The 20,360-nt window shown below is 40.7% G+C and overlaps 1 protein-coding gene across 1 annotated transcript in view; it reads left to right on the top strand.

Annotated features, from left to right (window-relative positions):
- The window catches only part of LOC144685912 (cation channel sperm-associated protein 3-like), a 48,088-nt gene that overhangs the window by 8,526 nt on the left and 19,202 nt on the right, over nt 1–20,360 (top strand). Inside the window, exons 2-4 of the mRNA XM_078550928.1 lie at nt 6,994–7,144; nt 8,915–9,145; nt 9,323–9,505. Of these exons, the coding sequence (XP_078407054.1) occupies nt 7,091–7,144; nt 8,915–9,145; nt 9,323–9,505 (468 nt within the window). The 5' untranslated portion in view covers nt 6,994–7,090. The remainder of the gene's footprint in view (nt 1–6,993; nt 7,145–8,914; nt 9,146–9,322; nt 9,506–20,360) is intronic.

Genomic DNA, 20,360 nt, shown 5'->3' with positions numbered 1-20,360 from the left:
CGCCTTTCCGAGGAGCCCTGTGCTTTTGCGCCATTTCTAACCGGTGCTTCCCTCCTGATGTGAAGGACGGCGCCATTTTGTGCTCCCTTGATTGTTTCTGAATCCCTGACTGCCCTCTCCATTGCAAGTGCCAATTCCAGCGCCTTGTTGAAGTCTAAGTTCATTTCTGATGACAACCTTTTTTGATTGGCGTCTACATTAATCCCACATACTAATGGTTTCCTAACATGTCGTTAATTGACGTCCTGAACTCTCAGTACTCTCAGCTGTTTTAAGGCTGCCACATAGCAAGCGACTGCCACATAGCAAGCGACTGCCTCTCCAAGCGACACCTCGAATTAAATTTAAAACGCTGCTTTGTTACTGAGGGTTTTGGCTGAAAGTGGCTTTTCACAAGATTTACCAACTCATCAAAACTCTTGGAATCTGGGGCGTCGGGTGCCGTTAGACTTTGAATTAGGCCTTATGTTTTACTACCACATGTCGATAAGAGAATCGCTCACCTCTTCCCCGCCCCCGATATATCGTTGTCCAAAAAGGTGTTCAACGTAATGTGACCAGTCATCGGTGGTCTGATCAAATGGCTCAATCAAACTTCGTCGATTATGATGAGGGCTGTACTTACAATTGCCTCACAAGGTTCAGCTGATTTGCTTCTGTTTAATTTCCACGGCTTCCTTGGGTGTCATTAACTGGTCATGTTTTTCCTCGTTGCCAATTGTTATGTTCCTTCTATTGGGTTGCTTTGCTCAGCGAACACGGTTGTGTGCCTATCTACTGGTGAGTGAGCTGGTAATCAAGATGATGCCAATGAAGAGACCATTGTAAGGTGAAACACATGCTGTTTATTAACATGGTAACAGAGCACTAACCCATGTGTGCTTCTTGAACCCAAACACTATTCTACAACTACTGATTAACAATGTAGCCTGCACTACACCGCAATTGTGTAATACAATTACGTGGTCAATCTGTTCACATTCTCTTAAAGGTGTATTGCACCTTAGATTACCACAGCCGCCTTCAGTGATTTATGCACATATACACCCAGGTCCCTCTGCTCCTGCATCCCATTTAGCGTTTTGCCCTTTATTTTATATTGCCTCTTCATGGTCTTCCTACCAAAATGAATCACCTGTCTGCTCATTCCACCAACTTGTCTATACCCTTTTGAAATTCTAATCTACACTACCTTACTCACAGTTCACAATGCTTCCAAGTTTAGTATTATCTGCAAGTTTTGAAATTGTGCCCTGTACACCAAAGTCTAGATCATTAATATATATCGGGAAAAGAAAGAGTCCCAACACTGACCGCTTGGAACTTCACTACAAACCTCCCTCCAGCTCAAAACATCCATTAACCACTACTCTGTTTCCTGCACAACTTTTTTATTCATGTTGCTGCTGTCCCTTTTATTGGAACTTTAACTTTGCTTGCTAGTCTTTTGTGCAGCCCTGTATCAAATGCCTTTTGGAAGTCCGTGTACACCACATCAACAGCATTGCCCTCATAAACCCTCTCTGTTACCTCTTCAAAAAACTCACAAGTTAGTTAAACACAATTTTATCTTAAGAAATGCATGCTGGCTTTCCCTAATTAACCCACATTTGTCCATGTGACTATTAATTTTGTCCCAAATTATTGTTTCTAGAAGTTTCCCTACCACCGAATTTAAACTTCCTTGCCTGTAGTTGCTCTTTCACTCTTTTTGAACAAGGGTGTAACATTTGCAATTCTCCAGATCTCTGGCACCACCCCTGAGTCTAAGGAAGACTGAAAAATTATGGCTAGTGCCTCCGCAATTTCCATTCTCACTTGCCACCTTATCCAGCCCTGAATATGGAAAAATGTGGAGAAAAAATGTGGATTGATTCGGAATAGTCAGCATGGATTTGTTAAAGGAAAATTGTGTCTAACTAACTTGCTGGAGTTCTTTGAAGAGGTAACAGAGATGGTTAATAAGGGCAAGACCGTTGATGTGGTGTATATGGACTTCCAAATGGTGTTCGATAAAGTGCCACACAACAGACCTGTGAGGAAAATTTTATAAGTCGTGGAATAAAAGGGAAAGTGGCAACGTGGACACAAAATTGGCTGAGGGATAGGAAACAAGTAATAGTTAATGGGTATTTTTCAGGCTGGAAGAAGGTTTGTAGTGGAGTTCCCCAGGGGTTGGTATGGGGACCCTTGCTTTTCCTGATAGATAGATATGAATGATCTAGATCTTGGTGTGCAGGGGACAATTTAAAAGTTTGCGGATGACACAAAACTTGGGAGAATTGTAAACTGAGGAGGACAGCATAGAACTTCAAAAGGACATTGACACATTGGAGGTGGCAGATGACGTTCAATGTGGAGAAGTGTGAGGTGATGCACTTTGGTACAAAGAACATGGAGAGACAGTATAAAATAAGGGACACTATTCTAAAGGGTGTGCAGGAGCAGAGAGACCTGGGTGTATATGTACATAAATCATTAAAGGTAGCAGATCAGGTAGAGAGAGCTGTTTCTAAAGCATAAAGTGTTCCAGGCTTCATTAATAGAAGCGTAGAATACAAGAGCAGGAAGGTTATGATGAAATTAAATAAGACACTGGTTAGACCTCAGCTGGAGTGGTGTGTACAGTTCTGGACTCCACACTATAGGAAGGATGTGAACACACTGGAGAGAGTGCAGAAGAGGTTTACGAGAATGATTCCAGGGATGAGACACTTAGTTATGAGGAAAGGAGAAGTTGGGACTGTTTACCTTGGAGAGGAGAAGGCTAAGAGGAGACTTGATAGAAGTTTTCAAAATCATGAGGGGTCTGGACAGAGTAGGTAGGGAGAAACTGTTCCTGCTCGTAGACAGATGGAGAACCAAAGGGCAGAGTTTTAGTGTTATGCAAAAGAAGCAAATGCAAGGTGAAAAAAAGCTTTTTCACACAGTGAGTAGTTAGGGTTTGAAATGCACTGCCTGGAAGTGTGGTGGAGGCAGGCTCAATTAAGGCATTCAAGAGGGCTTTGGATGATTATTTAAATAGAAACAATGTTCAGGGTTACAGGGAAAAGGCAGGAGATTGACACTAAGTTAAAATGCTCAGAGAGCCAGTGCAGACACAATGGGCAGAATGGCCTCCTTCTACACCGTAACAATTCTGTGATTCTGGGACCTTATCAACTTTAAGTACAGACAGCCTATCCAATATCACCTTGTTATCAATTTTAAACCCTTCTACTGGCTGAGTTACCTTCTCTTTCACCATGGCCTGGGTAGCATCTTCTCCCTTGGTCAAGACTGATGCAAAGTATTCACTTAATACCTCAGCTATGCCCTCTTCCTCCATGCAATAATTCCCTTTTTGGTCCATAATTTGCCGTACTCCTCCTTTTACTATCCTTGCACTATTTATGTGCTTATAGAAGAATTTGGGATTCCCTTTTTATGCTAGCTGCCAGTCTCTTTTCATACTCACTCTTTGCTTTTCTTATTTGCTTTTTCACCTCTCCTCTGAACCTTCTATATGCAGCTTGGTTCTCAATTGTATTTTCGATCTGACATCTGTCATAAGCATACCTTTACTTCTTTGTCTTAATTTCTATCTCTTTCTCATCCAGGGAGCTCTGAATTTGTTTGCTTCCCTTTCCCTTTCGAGGGGATAAACCTTGACTGTGCCTAAATTATTTCTTCTTTGAAGGTAGCCATTGTTCAGCGACTGTTTATCCTGCCAGCCTTTGACTTCATTTTATTCGGCCCAGATCCGTTGTTAACCCATTGAATTTGGCTTTCCTCAGTTAATTATTCTTGCTCTGGATTGCTCTTTCTCCTTTTCCATAGCCAGCCTGAACCTTATGATACAATGATCATTGCCTCCTAAATGTTCTCCCATTGATTCTTGTTCCTCTTAACCCACCTCATTCCCAAGAACCAGGTCTAGCTGTGCCTCCTTCCTCGTTGGACTGGAAACATACCGCTGTAGAAAACTTTCCTGAACACACTCTAGGAACTCTTGCCCCTCTCTGCTTTTTACACTACTATCCAAGTCTATATTTGGATAATTAGAGTTCCCTGTTAGAACCACTCTATAATTTTTGCACCTCTCTGAAATTTCCTTGCAAACTTTTTCCTTTACATCCTTCCCACTAGTTGATGGCCTATAGACTACACCGAGCAATGTTACTTGCATCTTTTTTTTGTTTTTTTGTGCTTGTCTGTAATATCCATGAAGTCATTTTCCAGGGAATTGTAGAGGGGTGTGGTTAGATGCTGGCTTTTCACTTCTTGGGACTTGAGTTCAAATGTAGTCCATTTTAATAAGATGAAATTCTCAACTGAAGGGTCCTATGTAAAATGAGTTTGTAACGTACGACCTAAAACTTTTCTACTTGAGCATTGATTATATTACTTGAAAGAGATGCCACAGAATGACTAATCTGCGAAAGGGGAAAAAATGCTTGAAGCTGAGATGTTGTTATTGACAGTGTAACAGCAGCTGTTAGCACTGCCTTTTGCTGTGCTATACTTGCCCAGGGAGTGTTTGATGTTGACACTGGGTCAATTTGGAGGAATTAATTTCTCTGTCCTGGTGGCCCTCGCCTTGAGTACAACATTTTTTTTTAAAATGCACTTCTTAAAAGAACATCTTTCATTGGAATACTTCTTCCTGAGTACTTCACCAGCATTTGGCGATACTACCAGTAAAGTTGGTTGGTGGCTATTGTCCCAGTTAGCAGTGAGCCTTGCAAATTGAATGAATTTGTTCAGAAGCAAGATAGAGAATTCTGAGAATCGGAAATTGCTGGAAATACTCAGCAGGTTTGGAAAAAAGTACAAGTAAATCGCTGCTCCGCCTGGAAAGTATGTGTGGGGCCTTGGATGCTGAGAAAGGAGGAAGTTAAAGGACTTGCCTGTGAAGGTGCCGTAGGAAGGGGCTGTGACACTGGGGTGACTAAGGAGTACTTCAGGGTGTCATGGAGGGCACAGTTCCTTTGGAATGCGGAAAGGAGAGAGGAGAGAAAGGTGTGCTTGGTGATGGCAAAAATGCAGCAGCCAATTTGCACATTGTAAGATCTTACAATGCGTTAAGAAATTTGAGTAGATAATCTGACTTTAGTGATCTTGTTTGAACTTCAAATATCAGCCAAGATGTGAGAGAGCACACCCCTGCTCTTCTTTGGATAGTACCATAGGGTCTTTTACATCTACCTGAGGGGATTGGTTTAACATCTCATCTAAAAGACAGCATCTCTGACAGTGCAGCATGTCCTGAATGCTGCACTGACTGTCATCCTAGGTTTTGTAGTGTCTTGAATCCACAACCTCTGACTCACAGCTGTGAGTGCTACCACTGAACAATAACCGACACAAGATAACAAGATGAAAGTTATATTCCATTCTCCCATTTTCTCTGTCTCTGTTGTATACGTTCTGATTATCTTCCATACCAGCACTTCTGATAAGCCCTTTTTCCTCACTGAGGATTCTCTTCCCACCTGCAACCCCACCCCCCCTCTCTCCCCCTCACCACCATGGTAGATGGGGCTGGAGTGGTGGAAATGGCAAACAAAGATCTGTTGAATGTGGAGGTTGGTGGGGTCTAAGGTGCGGACAAGGGGAACCTTTCCATGGTGTCATGTCCCAGTATATTATATTTTAAAAAACTGACCACAGAAGGCTACAAAAACGTGAACACTCAAGTATCACCTGAATTGTCTTGTGGATTGAAACTAGCCCCCTGTCTCAAGAGGGAACAAAAAGAACCCTCCAGACTGATGTTGACTCAATGCCCTTTCCTGAAACTAATTCAAAATGTTAATTTGAAATTGAATGGGCTATTCAGATACAAGGACACTGGCTGTCTCAAATTCTCAAGGTCTGAAAGCCGCAACACAGGATGTTTAATCGACTAGAGAGTCTAGGACCAGAGGGCATAATCACAGAGTAAGGAGGTGCCTATTTAAAAGAGAGATGAGGAGGAATTTCTTCTCTGAGGGCAGCGAATCTGTGGAATTCTTTGCCGCAGAGGGCTGTAGAAATTGGGTCGTTAAGTATATTCAAAGCTGAGATAGACAGATTTTTAATTAGTAAGGGAATCAAGGGCTATGAGGAAAAGGCAGGAAAGTGGAGTTGAGGATTATCAGATCAGCCATGACCTCATTGAATGACTGAGCAGACTTGATGGGCCAAATGGCCTTCTTCTGTTCCTATGCCTTAAGGTCTTATTCCGTTCAAGGGCAATTAGGGACGAGCAACAAATGCTGGCTCTGCCAGGGATGCCCACATCCCGTGAAAGAATAAAAAAAACACTCAATCCATACAGGGGACTGATGTCTGCTGGACAGATCATAGGCTTGTATGATTGTTGATGAACATCCACCTAGTATCAAGACATGGCAAGGTCCAAGAGAAAGAAGATCAAAATGGCCTACTTCTGCTCCTAGGTCTTATGGTCTAACCACCTTCCCCTGCTTATTTGGGAAATGATTTTGGACTTGGAAAAAGGTCATATGATGAGACAGCCATACTTCGTTTGCTTTCTCTTCCTTCTCTCAGTGTTGGTTATATTTTGGAATGCCAGTACATCATAATCGCTTTATTTTGATGTGTGATCTGTTGCTATGTATTATTCCATTCTAGAACTGTTTATAAAAAAAAGTTGCATGCAATCAATTTGTTTTCCTAATGTTGTGTGACCTTTCATTACTGATTCATTTATAATTTTTGCAAATAGTAGACTTTAGAAAACATTTATGAATAAAAAGCCACCAATAATTTCCCTACAGTAAGGAGCAGGAACTAATTAAAAGTAATAGCATTTTTTTGAGCAGTAACGAAATAATATCTGAGTTATGACGACAAGGAACCGAACCTATCCCCTTACGAGCATAAGTATTACTGATCAAACACTTTTTGACTTTCGACAAAGGCGGTAAGTAAATCTAAGGTTTAGAGCTTTTAATATCTCTGTGGAAGGAACCAATACTTACACTTTGTCTGAATCTCTTTTTCTAGGAAAGATGCTGTGTTTCACAGCTATGTTAAAAGGCTTACGAAGGGCTGGGCTTTCAAAGGGTGCATCTTTGCTACGATCTTAGCAAATTCCCTTTTCATGGCGTTAGAGACGGATTACCAAATGAACATCAAATTTTATTCTTTCTTTAATGTGAGAGAAGCATATTTTAAAAATACATTTACACTGTTGAATTCATTAGCATTTTTCTTTATTCTCTGTTGCTTTCAGGGTGTGTGCTGCACAAATCCTACGGTTTCCCTATGCAACACACCACTGACTTCCAGGCAGTTGCTAAGACCACAGACAGGTGTGTTAAAGTTGTGTGCTGATAATTAGACTGTCATAGGCACTTTCCTCAAATGCATTGAGGTGTGTGCCTTAGTCTCAGTCCTTCCGAGAGGATTAGAATTCAAATCAGCACTACTGGCATTATGCCAACCTAACAAACACACAAACTGCCCAACAGCTTCAAACAGACCTGGATATAAGACTATGGTATGTCAAAACAAGTACTAACAGAGAAAGTGCAGGGGGATGAGTTGTGCCTAATATCCGTTCACTTGTTGGCCCTTCACTTATAGAGGTAAATATCTAGTAAAAATGAAAGTTGAAGCTCATGAAAACATGAAGGGGAATATAAAGGAGGAAGATATAAGATTTGTCTTATATGCTATCTGAGGGTATGTCACTTTCTTGAAAATTACTGATTTTTAAAATTGTTTTGGTTCATCTTCCAGTGACTTAGCCTTTAAATTTAAAAAAAAATTACAGGAAAGTCATTTGCTCAATTTAACTGAAGTCAATTTTCTATTTCAAATTTCTGAATTAATTGTTTATGTTCCATTCCCCCCCTCCCCATTGTTAAAAAAGTGTCAATTCGTTTTCATTTTTTGAAAAAAAAATTCTAATAGCAAACATATCCACTCTTGTTGACTATGTGACCATGTAGGTGAGCCTTGGAGACAGCAAATTTAGAACTATATACTTCCTTCCAAATGCTACCCCATGGACCAGTCCCCTTCTAAGTGCTGCATTCTGTGGGGTGGGATGGTGGTCAGAGTACTCTGGGTAATTGTAAATAATTGAAAACTGAAGATTGAGGGGTGACCTAATAGAGGCCTTTAAAATGATGAAAGATTTTCATAGAGTGATTACAGAGAGAATGTTTCCTCTCATGGGAAAGATCATAACTAGTGGCCATCAACATAAGATAAACAACAACAAATGAAATTGGGAATTCAGAAGGAGCTTTACCTAAAGAGTGGTAAGAATATGCCACAGGGAATGGTTGAAGTGAATAGTGTGGGTGCACTTAAGGAGAAGCTAGAAAAGCATATGACGATCAATGGTTATGATGGTTGATTTAGATGAGGAAAGATGAGAGGAGACTTGAGTGGAGCATAAACACCAACTTGGATTGGTTGGACCAAATGACCTGTTTCTGTGCAGTACATCCAATGTAATCCTAACCTATCTATTTTTTTGACTGATTAACTTATACACTTCTTTTCTGTTTTTGAGCATATTATTCACTTAAATGTAACCTGCATTATTGTGGTCATTGACAACTTCTAAATATCACCAGTCCAGCAGTTTTGACTTTGCCTGGCCCAGATCAGAATTAGCACATTTCAAAATTAAACCATCTTTCTGTTGAATCCCTAAGTAATGGCAGGAAGTAGCAATTTTGGTCTTATATATAACAGGAACTGGCTTCACGATAATTGACTCATTTGATAAAAAAAAGGGAAATTCATACATTGAATTAAGAAAAAAGAATGTTTTATGCTGGCAGTGGGTAGGTGAGTGGGGGTGGGGGGTGGTCTAAGATATCAGATGGAGAGGCAGGGAGTGTGTAAGAATGTTGAGCTCTCCAGATGCAATGTTCTAATCCCAGTTAATTTATTTTCATTTGTATAGGTGGCTGAACAGTTTTTCTTGGCAGTTTACACAGTGGAGTTCTTAGCAAAATTTTATGTCGACCCAGTCAAATATTGGAAGATTGGTTTCAATGTGTTCGATTTCATCGTGCTCAGCCTATCCTTCATCCAGCGCTTCCTCCATCAGAAATATAAGCGCTCTATGTACTGGCTTCATGTAGTGCAGCCCCTCAGAATACTCAAGACCATCTCGTTTATAGATGGCCTGCAGGTAACTTGTGTTGAATGCATTGTGAAGAACATGAAGTAGCATTTAGATTGTTTGAGCAGATAAATGAAAGATAAAAATCTGGCATTTTTGATGTAAATCAAAATTAAGGACATGCTTATTTCTTAAAATTATTCCCAGGTCCTTTTGGAATGACTTCTTTTTTTTTCTGTTTCATAGGTCCTGTCTACTGCCTTGGTGAGTACATTGAAGAGTGTTTTCTACGTCCTGTTCCTCCTCTTCCTGCTGATGATGGTTTTTGCACTGATTGGATATTATTTCTATGGACGGCAAGATGAAGGTGATCAAAAAAACTGGGGTAACCTTAGATCTGCATTCTTCACACTCTTCAGTTTAGTAACGGTAATAAAACATTAACATTAGATTTTTTTGGGAGTACAAAAGTTGAGTATTGCTGAAAAAAGAGACATGCTGTCAAAGCTTTTCATCTTGCGCTCATTAGGAAAGCTCACAAGAATACCAATTCTTGCAAATCTGTTCTGATGAATACAAAACGAAAAGCTTCAACAGTATTTCTCTGTTTTCAGCAATTACCATCATTCTATATGTGGTCAAAGGAACAGAATAATAATTACTTCTCTCAAAGCTAATACTTAAAATTTACAAAAGTCAGTTTTATTCTTTAGGATTTAAGGTATAATTTATTACTTTGGATTTAAGGTGTCAGCCTGGCTCAGTTGGTAGCACTCTTGCCTCTGAGTCAGGATTATGGATTCAAGTCCTACTCCAGAACTTGAACACATAATCCAGGCTGACACTGTAGTGCAGCAGTAAGGGAGAGCTACATTGTTGGAGGTGCTGTCATTTGGATGACACATTATACCGAAGCACTATCTGCCCTCTCAGGTGGACATATAAGATTCCCTGTACATTTGAAGGGGAGCAACAGTGTTCTTTCTGATGTCATGGCAAACATTTATCTCTCTCAACCAACATCACTAAAATAGATAAGCAAAAGTAAAATACTGCAGACGCTGCAAATCTGAAATGAGCAAAAGGTCATTGGTTTGAAACCTTGACTCTGTTTCTCTCCATGGATGCTATCTGACTTGCTGAGTTTTTCCAGCATTTTTTATTCTTCTTTCTCTAAACTAGATGATCTGACTATCCATCTCATTGTTTTTTTGTGGGACCCAGCTGTGTGCAAATTAGTTGGCAAATTAGTTTTCCTACATTACAACATTAAAAGTATTTTATTGCCTGTGAAGCGCTGAGGTCACGAAAGATGATGTGTAAATACATGTTCTTTCTTTCTTTGATATATCCTCAAGATCATTGTACCTGAAAATAAGGATGGAAATATCGTCACTGCTGTTGGCCTGGGAGGTAGCACAGACATGCCACCAGAGACATGATTTGTCAGTAAAATAAAGCCTCTCTCTCAGCCAAATTCATAGTCAAAGTTATCTCACCAATTGGAAGGGATTTGACTGCTGGAGGCAGGTGCGCTGAGGGAGTCACAGTTGTCAATCTTATTGGGAGGTGCAGGTTGCAACAGCTCACAGCAAATAAGCTCTGTTAAGGCAGCATAAAGTGAAAGGGTAGGAAAGAGTATTTGCTGGGAGAGAACAATTAAGTCATGGAATGGGTGCTCATGGAGTAACAATAATTGTGGAGTTATCTATCAGTGTCACATTCAGTTTTATCCCAGCACAGTGGTAATATTACAACTATTTGTTTGAATAACCTCTGACGTGGGAGTGTTTGAGGATTTTGATACACTGTAAAATTAGATTATTCCAGTATCAGACAGCAAGCTAAGCCTGATATGCACGCTTCAGCAACAAACAAATTCTATCTGCTCATGTGCGTTTCTGTTACTAGAAGGGTTTATATTGATGGACATGGAGTGCCACTGATGACATTTTCATGTGTAACCCATAGTCTACTCTGGAGATTCAATTGAATTGAGATCTGGTTTTTCCTGAATCTTGATGCTGTCATTTACAAGTAAACGTGTTTTATTTTTAGTGTTTTTGTAGTTCTCATGCTAGGAGAGTGACATCTATACCTTAGCTCCCTGCTTTTGCATTTTAAAACCTACGACTGTATTCCAGCAACGGACTCATGGGTCCACAAAAATCTGAGTCTACAAATCAGCTGACAGGATAAGACAGGCTAATTTAGCAATGATAACAAAGGGAGCCAATGAACAGAGTTCACTTACCAATGACCAAAACTGCAGACCAAACAAATATAAAAGCCTTCCAATGAGAATATTAATCTTAATTTGGATAGAAGCAGGAATGAAATTAAATGGGGCAAGTGATGAGTAGAGATCAGGGATCTTTGACCACCACACCCTAGGACTACTTATAACCATAGGTAAACTGCGGGATTAAGTGCAGCTTCATATATCCTGTTAGAGATGAAATTAGCCTTGAATAAGGTTTAGAAACCAACTGCCAATCTATATTTGTTTATGTTTGGAGAAAAAAAACAATTCATGATATTTATACCAAAGTTTTAAGGGTTTGTCTCTCAATTTCAAAATCCTGGAACTCCCTCCCTAACAACACGGTGGGTGTACCTACACCACATGGATTGCAGTGCTTCAAGAAGGCAACTCACCACCATCTTCTCAAGGGCAATTAGGAATGGGCAATAAATGCTGGCCTAACCAGTGACGCTCACGTCCCATGAATGTCTAAAAAATTATCCGCAGATGGGGTTGGCATTTGCACTCTTAGTGGCTACCAACATTGAGACATTTTGACTGCAGTCCAAACCGCACACCCAGAAGGCCTCTAGGCTTATAAAAATGACAATTACTTGTTTACACTTACTTACATAGCCCCTTTGAAATCTCCCACCTCATTTACTTAGAATTACCCTGCTTATATCTGATTTTGGAATTACTGATCTAGTTCTGTGCCTCTGTCTCATAATCCTCAGAAAATCACTGGGTATTACAAGGCAGGGACCAAGGTTAATGAGCCTCCGGCCCTTTCTGGTCTGTTTTGAACCAAGAAATTAGCATATGCAGCAGAGATTGTGCTTCATGATCATGATCACTAAAGAGAGATCAGAGTGGAAGCTCTAACCAATTTTGCATTTGTAACACCCCTAACTTAACACAGCCAATAACTGAATTCCTTGGTCTTCTTTACTCTGTATCTTACCACCCACCAAGCTCCAGTGGAAAGCCTGAGGGTTTTGTGCGCAAATAATGAGATGACCTGTTAATTTAATGATATGACTGAGTTGTAGGATGGGTCGGTATACATCTCATTATTTCTTTTCAGGTGTTCCACAGATTCTGCCTAAATTTTTCAAACTCAATATTTTTAGAAGCTTTCTTTCGCCCCTGCAAATAAATATTAAAGATAATTATTTTGACTTGCGTTCCTTACATAATAAAATCTTCAGACAGTCACTGTTTTTGAAAGATAATTTCTGATTTCTTTTTTTCACATAAAACAGCAATAAATTCATTCAGATTCTCACATTGTAAGAGAAGTTACTGTTAATGAATATGTAAGATGGATGAGTGAGCATATTTTCCTCTGTGAAGATAAAGAAACATTTTATGACTAAACGTTATGGTCTAGAATTTAGATCACATTACACCTATTTTACAGGTGCAAATTTGAGGGCTTCAAGCCCAATGTAGCAGGTATTGTGATTGTGCTCTTTGCTGGAAGTGTACTGCAAGCCATATTGGATTGGGCATCTCTGTGGGCATCCAGGGCATGTGCTGGAAGTATTAAAAACCCTCATTAAAATATTTAAGTGAGACCCTCGCTTGTTGTAGGTGCAAGTGTTTTTTTTTGAATGTGGTTTTCCCCAACACCTGACTCTTCATAACCAGAGTCTCGAACTAGGCGATAGACAGTTCCGCCCGTGGTTGTCAAGGTCACTGTGACCCATAACTTTTATGCAATGAGATCTTTCCAGGCTGAAACAAGGGACAGGAGTGGCAACTCTCGGGTTGATATTCACAGTTGTATTAGGAACGTCACTAAGGCTGTCTATACCTGGGGAGCACCCACATCTGTTTCCCAAATAATGCAGCAAAGCGGGATCAGAGAGCAGTAGGCTTTGCTGGTATTGCAAGCTTTCCCAGGGTGCAAGGTGCCATAAATTGCGTCCAAATTACCTCGTGCCTCCCCATTATGATCTTGGCATCTTTTTGAATAGAAAGGGGTACTGTTAGTATCTAATAGATACATATTATAGTTAACTATACTCAGATGTGTATATGGAGAAGAGTCAGCCAGCACTGGGTATGTGGTGGAGAAGTAAGCTCTGTGGTGAGCAATAAGCAGTCTCTGTCAAAGCATCCTAGTCTCAGTGTTTTCCTCACAACCAGACCTGGGAATTCCCTGACACTGGTAGCAGAGGATGGTTGCCTGAAAGTGAAGATTAGAGACTAAGATTTACTTCCAGACAGAAGCTTAGAATTGGGGTTTTATTTTGAGACAAGACTGTAATTGGAGACCCTTTGAAGAAAGATGACTGAAATCAGGTATAGGGTGGCAGGATATGTTTTTCCAACATTGTTTTGTGAAATGGAACCTTATGATCAATGGAAAAATACAGTAGGCATGGGTTACGTCTCTACTGAAAAGAAAGCAAAGGAGGCTCTGGCACTTTTGCATCATGCCAGGAGCCAGATCTGCTGCAAAGTGTTCTCGGAACTAGACGCTCAGGAATTGAACAATGAAGAAGGTTTGGACATTCTCTTAAAATTCATGGATAAAATTTATTTGAAAGATGACTTATTGAATGCCTATGAGGCTTGGTCAGACTTTGATAAATCTTGAAAAATGGATGATTCTTCCATAGAAGAATACATCATGGAGTTTAACCAACTATATATGAGATTGCAGTGATTCCACTTGGAAATTCCTAAATCAGTAGTTGCTTTAAATTATTGGACTGGGCTAGGATATCAAACATGGAAAGGCTCTTGGTTTTAACCGGAGTTAGATTCAAAGAGACAGAAACGATTTTGGATCAAATGTCCGAAGGCTTAAAAAAGTTTCTGGGAAAGCATTCATTGCCTGCTGCTTTTATGGCACAAATGGGCTCTTCGGCAGTGACGCCAAAGATGGAGGATACAATACTAGCAGCATTTCAAGACCATTCGCGTATAGGACTGAAACATCTGTACGAAAGAATTATTACAAACAAAAAGTACAAGGACAGAGATCCTTTTGGGAACTATAACAGGCGGTGGGAGTTGGGCAAATATGGAAAGAGGATGAATCCAAGAAATAAACAAGGGGTGGTCAACAAATGTTTCAGATACGACCCTTAAGTATCACTATTTATTGAAATGCCCAAAAATGAAAAATGGGGTTTGAGACAATGCATGACATGGAAGGTAAGGAGGACGATACCGACCAATCAGAACAAATCAAGTTAGTCACTAGAACCTTCAGTCCGGTAATGAGTATCCTTGTCGCAGATTCATTCAATCGTGCAGTTATAGATAGTGGGTGTACATCCACAGTATGTGAAGTGGACTGGCTAAATTGTTACATGAATTCTTAAAGTAAGGAAGGCTGGAGTAAAGTCAAAGTCTATGACAGTTCTACTTGTTTTTGGTTTGGCGATGGTAACTCATTGAAATCACTAAAAAGCATAGTAATTCCGTGTAAAATAGCAGGGATGAATCACTTTATTAGTACTGATGTTGTAGCGAGTGAAATACTTTACTACTAAGTAAGCCTTCAATGAAAACGGCCCAAATGAAGTTGGACATGGAGCATGATAAAGCAATTGTCTTTGGGAGATCTGTAGATTTGCAAGTTACGCAGTCGGGATATTATTGTATTCCTTTAAGGTCAGAATGTTAAAGCGGTATTAATGGCAGCTGGGAATAGGGATTTAAAGGAGAAGAAGCAAATTATTACATAACTACACCGACAATTTGCACATCCCTGCACATAAACTGAAGATTCTGTTAAAGGATGCAGGGGTACTAGTTGAGGAATGCACTAGATTTGTCGAGGATATTAGTGAAAAATGTGATATCTTTATAAAGTGCAGGAGAACACCATTGTGGCCAGTCGTAAGTCTTCCATTGGCTACATTTTGTAGATTTAGTGATTAGGTTTAGCTTGGCAACAGTAATGAAACTGTAGCGATGGACCTCAAAGTATGGGATAAGGAAATAAATATTTTTCTTCTACATTTTAAAGATGTAGTGACTAGATTTAGTCTGGCAACAGTGATTTATAGTAAAGACCAAAAAGTAATTATGGATAAGATAATGGAAAGACGGATAGTAACTGGGCTGGGAGCACCAGCTAAATTGTTAACGGGCAATGGAGGAGAATTTGCCAATGAGGAATTCAGGAGTATGTGTGAAAATTTGAATATTGTAGCAATGCACACTGCCACAGAAAGTCCTTTTAGCAATGGGATATGTGAGAGAAATCATGCCGTGATCGATGAAACGCTCCAAAAGGTTTTAGCTCAACAACCCAATCGTAAATTGACAACTGCTTTAGCATGGGCAGTGCATACAAAAAACACACTTCAGATGGTTGGGGGCTACAGCCCCTATCAGTAAGTTTATAGCAGGAATCTGAAGATATCTTCAATAATGTGGGACCATACCCTGGCTTTGGAGGGGACTACTTTAAGTTTAGTTTTTGCAGAACATTTGAACGCCATGCATGGAGGGAGGAGAGCATTTATTAAGGTGGAGGTTTCAGAAAGAAATCTGGGACAAAATTTTTACATTGGCAGGCGGGCGCACGCCCGACCCCCCTTGAGCATAAAATGATGCACGGTGATGTCGGGCGAGCATCCTGACATCAACATGCAGTCACGTGATATTTCGGTTGGCAGTGCGCCCGCTGACAATTAAAAGCCTGTTAAGGCCATTAAAGTCTCAATTAACTGCCATTTTTTTGCTGCGGTCAAGCGGCCTTTGCACTTTTCAGGAAACCTCATCCATGGGCGGAATTAAGTTTCCTAAAGCAAATAAAAATAAAATAAAAAATTTAAAATGTAATTAATAACATATCCCTGCTCACGCGACAGAGTCAAATGATGGGACATATTTTATAGCATTTTTCAATTCTTTATTTTTTTTTAAACACTTCATTTTCCTGAGGCAGCTCGGTGCCTCAGGGAGATTCTCAAGCACGCACTTGCGCATATGCGCAAAGTTTGTGCTCGCCCCGCTCTTACTCCTCCTCCCACCCGCACAGGCAGCGCAGCCACTCGCGTTTCATGCTGTGTGGGCCTTAATTGGCCCACTAGCGTGAAATCGCCTTCCAGCCTCGATTGCGGGCGGCGGTTGGCTTCCCGACCACCCCCAACCGACAACAGCTAAATTCTGCCCCAGGAGAACTCTGAGGTATTGAATCAGGCCAGAAATGAATTTTAAGTGAAGGGACATGGTGTATTATAAAAGAGCAGGTCAGAGAGAATGGAGAGGCCCAGGAAAAGTTATAGGCGCTGATGGCAAAACGATAATATTGCAACATGGTAACCAAACTGTGAGAGTACATTCCATGTAGCTGAATGGCGCTGATTACACATTGATGGAGCCTGAGCAGATGATGGAAACTGAAAATGCACATGCACTTTGCATATGTTTAAGTCGGACCTGTAAGAACAACAGATTGTGGCAAATAACAGGCTAACTGAGAGTAGGCCAAGTGATAGTGAAGATCAAGATAGGGCCATTTATCGCAAAGGTCAACTACCAAAGGTTGGAACTAGGGTGGTATTTATGCCAGACGGGGCTAGTGGGTGGAGAGAAGCCACCAAAGCAGGAAAGGCCACAGAGAAATATAAGAACTGACCGAATGTATAAGACAAGAGGCAGAATATCAGATCTATGGGGGGTTGGCAGAAGGAAGTAAAAATGTGGAAAGCCAGGAAACGTAGTGTAAGTTCAGACAATGGGCCTAATGGTGATCACAGCCCAAGGAAATGATCAAGAACTTGTGCAAGGGAGTCTAGTCACAGGAGGGACCGGTTGAGTAGTAGTAGACCAGATAGGGACTGGAGATCTAGTTGGGGACAAAGTTTAACAAGAGCACAGACCAAAGAACAGGCGAGGAGCGACACAAGAAGTAGAGCCCATATGATTGAGAAGCTCTAGTGGCTACTAACAAGTTAGATGGTAAATTGGTAAAGGAGGAAAAACAAAAAATACTTGACAGTTGGAGAGAGTTCGATGTTTACATGGAGATGCCAGACAAAGGACAGCCCACGTTGTCCATTGATGAACATGTACAGAGAAAATACTCCACAATGGTACGTCTAAAGCTAAGGCTAGGCTTGTAGCTCGATAATTGAGGAACAGCTGGGCGACCAGGAAGTTAGAGCAGACTCCCCAGCAGCGGAAAAGTAAGTCTGAGGATTTTCCTAGCACTGTTAGCAACATATTCATGGGAATGTAAATCCATTGACATCTAAGCAGCATTTTTGCAAGGAGAACAATTTCAAAGAGACATATTCTTAAAGCCTCCAAAAGAAACTGGAGATATAGAGGGGAAATTATAGAGGCTGAACAAGTGTTTATGGGCCAAATGATGCATCCAGGGTTTGGTATTTTTCAGTTAGGTCCGTCCTCCTAAAAGCTGGTTATCTTCAGCTAAAAACAGCTCCAGCAATGTTTTATTGGAACTATGAAGAAAAACCAGCAGGCATTTCCTTAATGCACGTAGATGATTTCCTGTAGGGGATAGAGATCTATGACATTTGAGAAATTTGAGATGGATAAAACAATAAATGAATAAAAATTGGAAGTTAGGCTTTTGGAGCTTTTAAGTACATAGGGTTTGACATTAGATAGACTAAATTGGGAGTAACCCTAACTCAACAGTCTTACCTAGAGAATGTCAATGGGATACCGATAAATCAGGCCAGATCCTCACAACAGGAAGACTCTAAACCAAGGAAGAAGCAGATCAATTGAGAAGCTTAATTGAGCAATTAAACTGGTTATGCACACAAACTAGACCAGATGTGTGCTGTGAGGTATTAGAATTTACCACAATGCTGAAATTTTTGTACTGTTGGGGAAGTGCTAAAAGAAAATAAAACATTGAAGGAATTAAGTTTAGAAGAATGTATACTCAGATTTCCAGACCTGGGTAACCCAGAAGGGATGAAATTAGTCATTTTTAATGATGCCTCATGCGCTAACCTTTCCAATGGTCATTCGAGCACAGCAGGATTCATTATATTTTTAGTGGGAAGAAACAATAAATGTTCTCCATTAGCATGGGAATCGAAGAAAATAAAGAGAGTAGTTAAAAACACCTTAGCTGCGGAGACACTCATGCTGGTAGAAGTGACAGATATGGCTATGTACTTATTGAGTATGTTAAAGGAACTCCTATATAAGGGACAACTGGAGGAAAAATTGTGCCTATTGAATGCTATATAGATAACTGTTTGCTCTGGGACAGTGTCCATTTGACAAAGAGTGTTATGGAAAAGAGGCTGAGGATTGATGATGTGACTCTAAAAGAGATGTTAGAAAGGAAGGAGATTTCAAAAATAAAACAGGTTGCCGCAAGTTACCAGTTGTCTGATTGTTTCACAAAAAAAACTACTTGCCCAAAGAGATTGTTAGATATCCTTGAAAAGGGACGCCTTGTGTTATAATGGAATAGGAGAACATGGAAATTTTCATGTTGTTACCTTATTACAATTTTGTTTTCAGGATGGGGATGGGGATGGGGAATATGGAGTGTGTTAAAGAGTGATTGTATAATAAGGTAACCTATTATTATTTTGTATTTTTCTTATGAATAGTTTTTGTTTGCATATTTATTTTACTTTAACAGAAAGAAGGGAACCTGTTAGTATCTAATAGGTTCTGTTTATGGATGTTAAATACTCATCACTTTAAGGTAATAAGGTAAACAGGTGTTGGGTATTGATTGGTTAATTATACTCAAATGTGTATATAAAGAGGAGTCAGCCAGCACTGGGTGTCTGGTGTTAGAGTGGAGAAGTAAGCCATGTGGTGAGCAATAAACAGTCTCTACCAAAGCGTTCTAGTCTCTGTCTTCTTCTTGGGAATTCCCTGGCAGATACCACTCCCTCAATCTCCAGCATGTTTGTGACCACAGACAGTGCAGCATGCTAGTCTATGCTCAGTTCCCTGACAACAATCCTGACTCATTTATTCTGCACCACTCTTTGTAACTCCTTTATTCCATCAGGTCACAAGCTAGTTACTAGGTGACAAGGAGTAATCCCTTAAGACATGGCAGGAATTTGGGTATGATTGTAAATCTGGCCTACAATAAGTGCTGTGTCACCACCAGAAAGACCACAGAGCAGAGAATGGTGTTCTCAAGCAATGCTTCCACTGCCTAGACCATTTAGGAGGAGCTTTGTAATACAGCCCTGACTGTATATCCAGGTGTGTGGGTTATCTGTTGCATGTGGCATTACTTTGCCATAATTAGGGTCCTGCCCTTACAACCACCTTGCCAGTAAGAAGTGCAGAAGGAAGTGGAGCAGAAGCTGCATCGACTGTCAGAGCTCCAAGATGCCCGAGCTCTGAGAGAGCAGCTTATCCAAGATTGCTTCACATAAGTCAAGCATCCCATTCCCATAGGCCAACAGTCCCTTTTTGACACCCATGGTAACCTATCCCTTGATCCTAAACATTTTTGGTTGGTTATTCGCCACATGAAGACCTTTCCTCTAGCCTATCCTGTAAAGCATGTGTAAAGCGAGTCTTTCAGTCTGTGTGACACTGCATATTCAGGAAAGCTGGCCTCCTCTTGCTGAAGTGGCTCAGGCACCTCCAACCTTCTCTAGACCTCTTGCAGCCATTACTCCACTGGCAAGAATGACCTGCCATCGCCAGCCAGAGTCCACCTCCCCATTAAGAGACACTGGCTGCCTTTATGTGGTGCCAGTGGATGGGTTCCATCTCCCCACCCCAAACAGCTCCAGTAGCAATGGCTCACCAAGACTCCTTAGACAGCACCTTCCAAACTCAGGACCACTATCATCTAGAAAGACAAGGGCAGCAGACACGTGGGAACAACAGCACTTGGAAGTTCCCCTCCACTCTACATCCTGACTTGGAAATATATCGCCGTGCCTTCACTGTGGCTAGGTCAAAATCCTGGAACTCCCTCCCTAACAGCACTGTGGGTGTACTTACAGCACAAGGACTGCAGTGGTTCAAGAAGACTGCTCACCATCACCTTCTCGAGGGCAATTAGGAATGGGCAATAAATGCTGGCCTTGCCAG

The sequence above is a fragment of the Cetorhinus maximus genome, chromosome 10 (genome assembly GCF_964194155.1).
Source record: "Cetorhinus maximus chromosome 10, sCetMax3.hap1.1, whole genome shotgun sequence".
Taxonomy (NCBI): domain Eukaryota; kingdom Metazoa; phylum Chordata; class Chondrichthyes; order Lamniformes; family Cetorhinidae; genus Cetorhinus; species Cetorhinus maximus.
The sequence above is the reverse complement of the archived record's forward strand: the minus strand, read 5'-3'. Positions and strand labels throughout refer to the sequence as shown.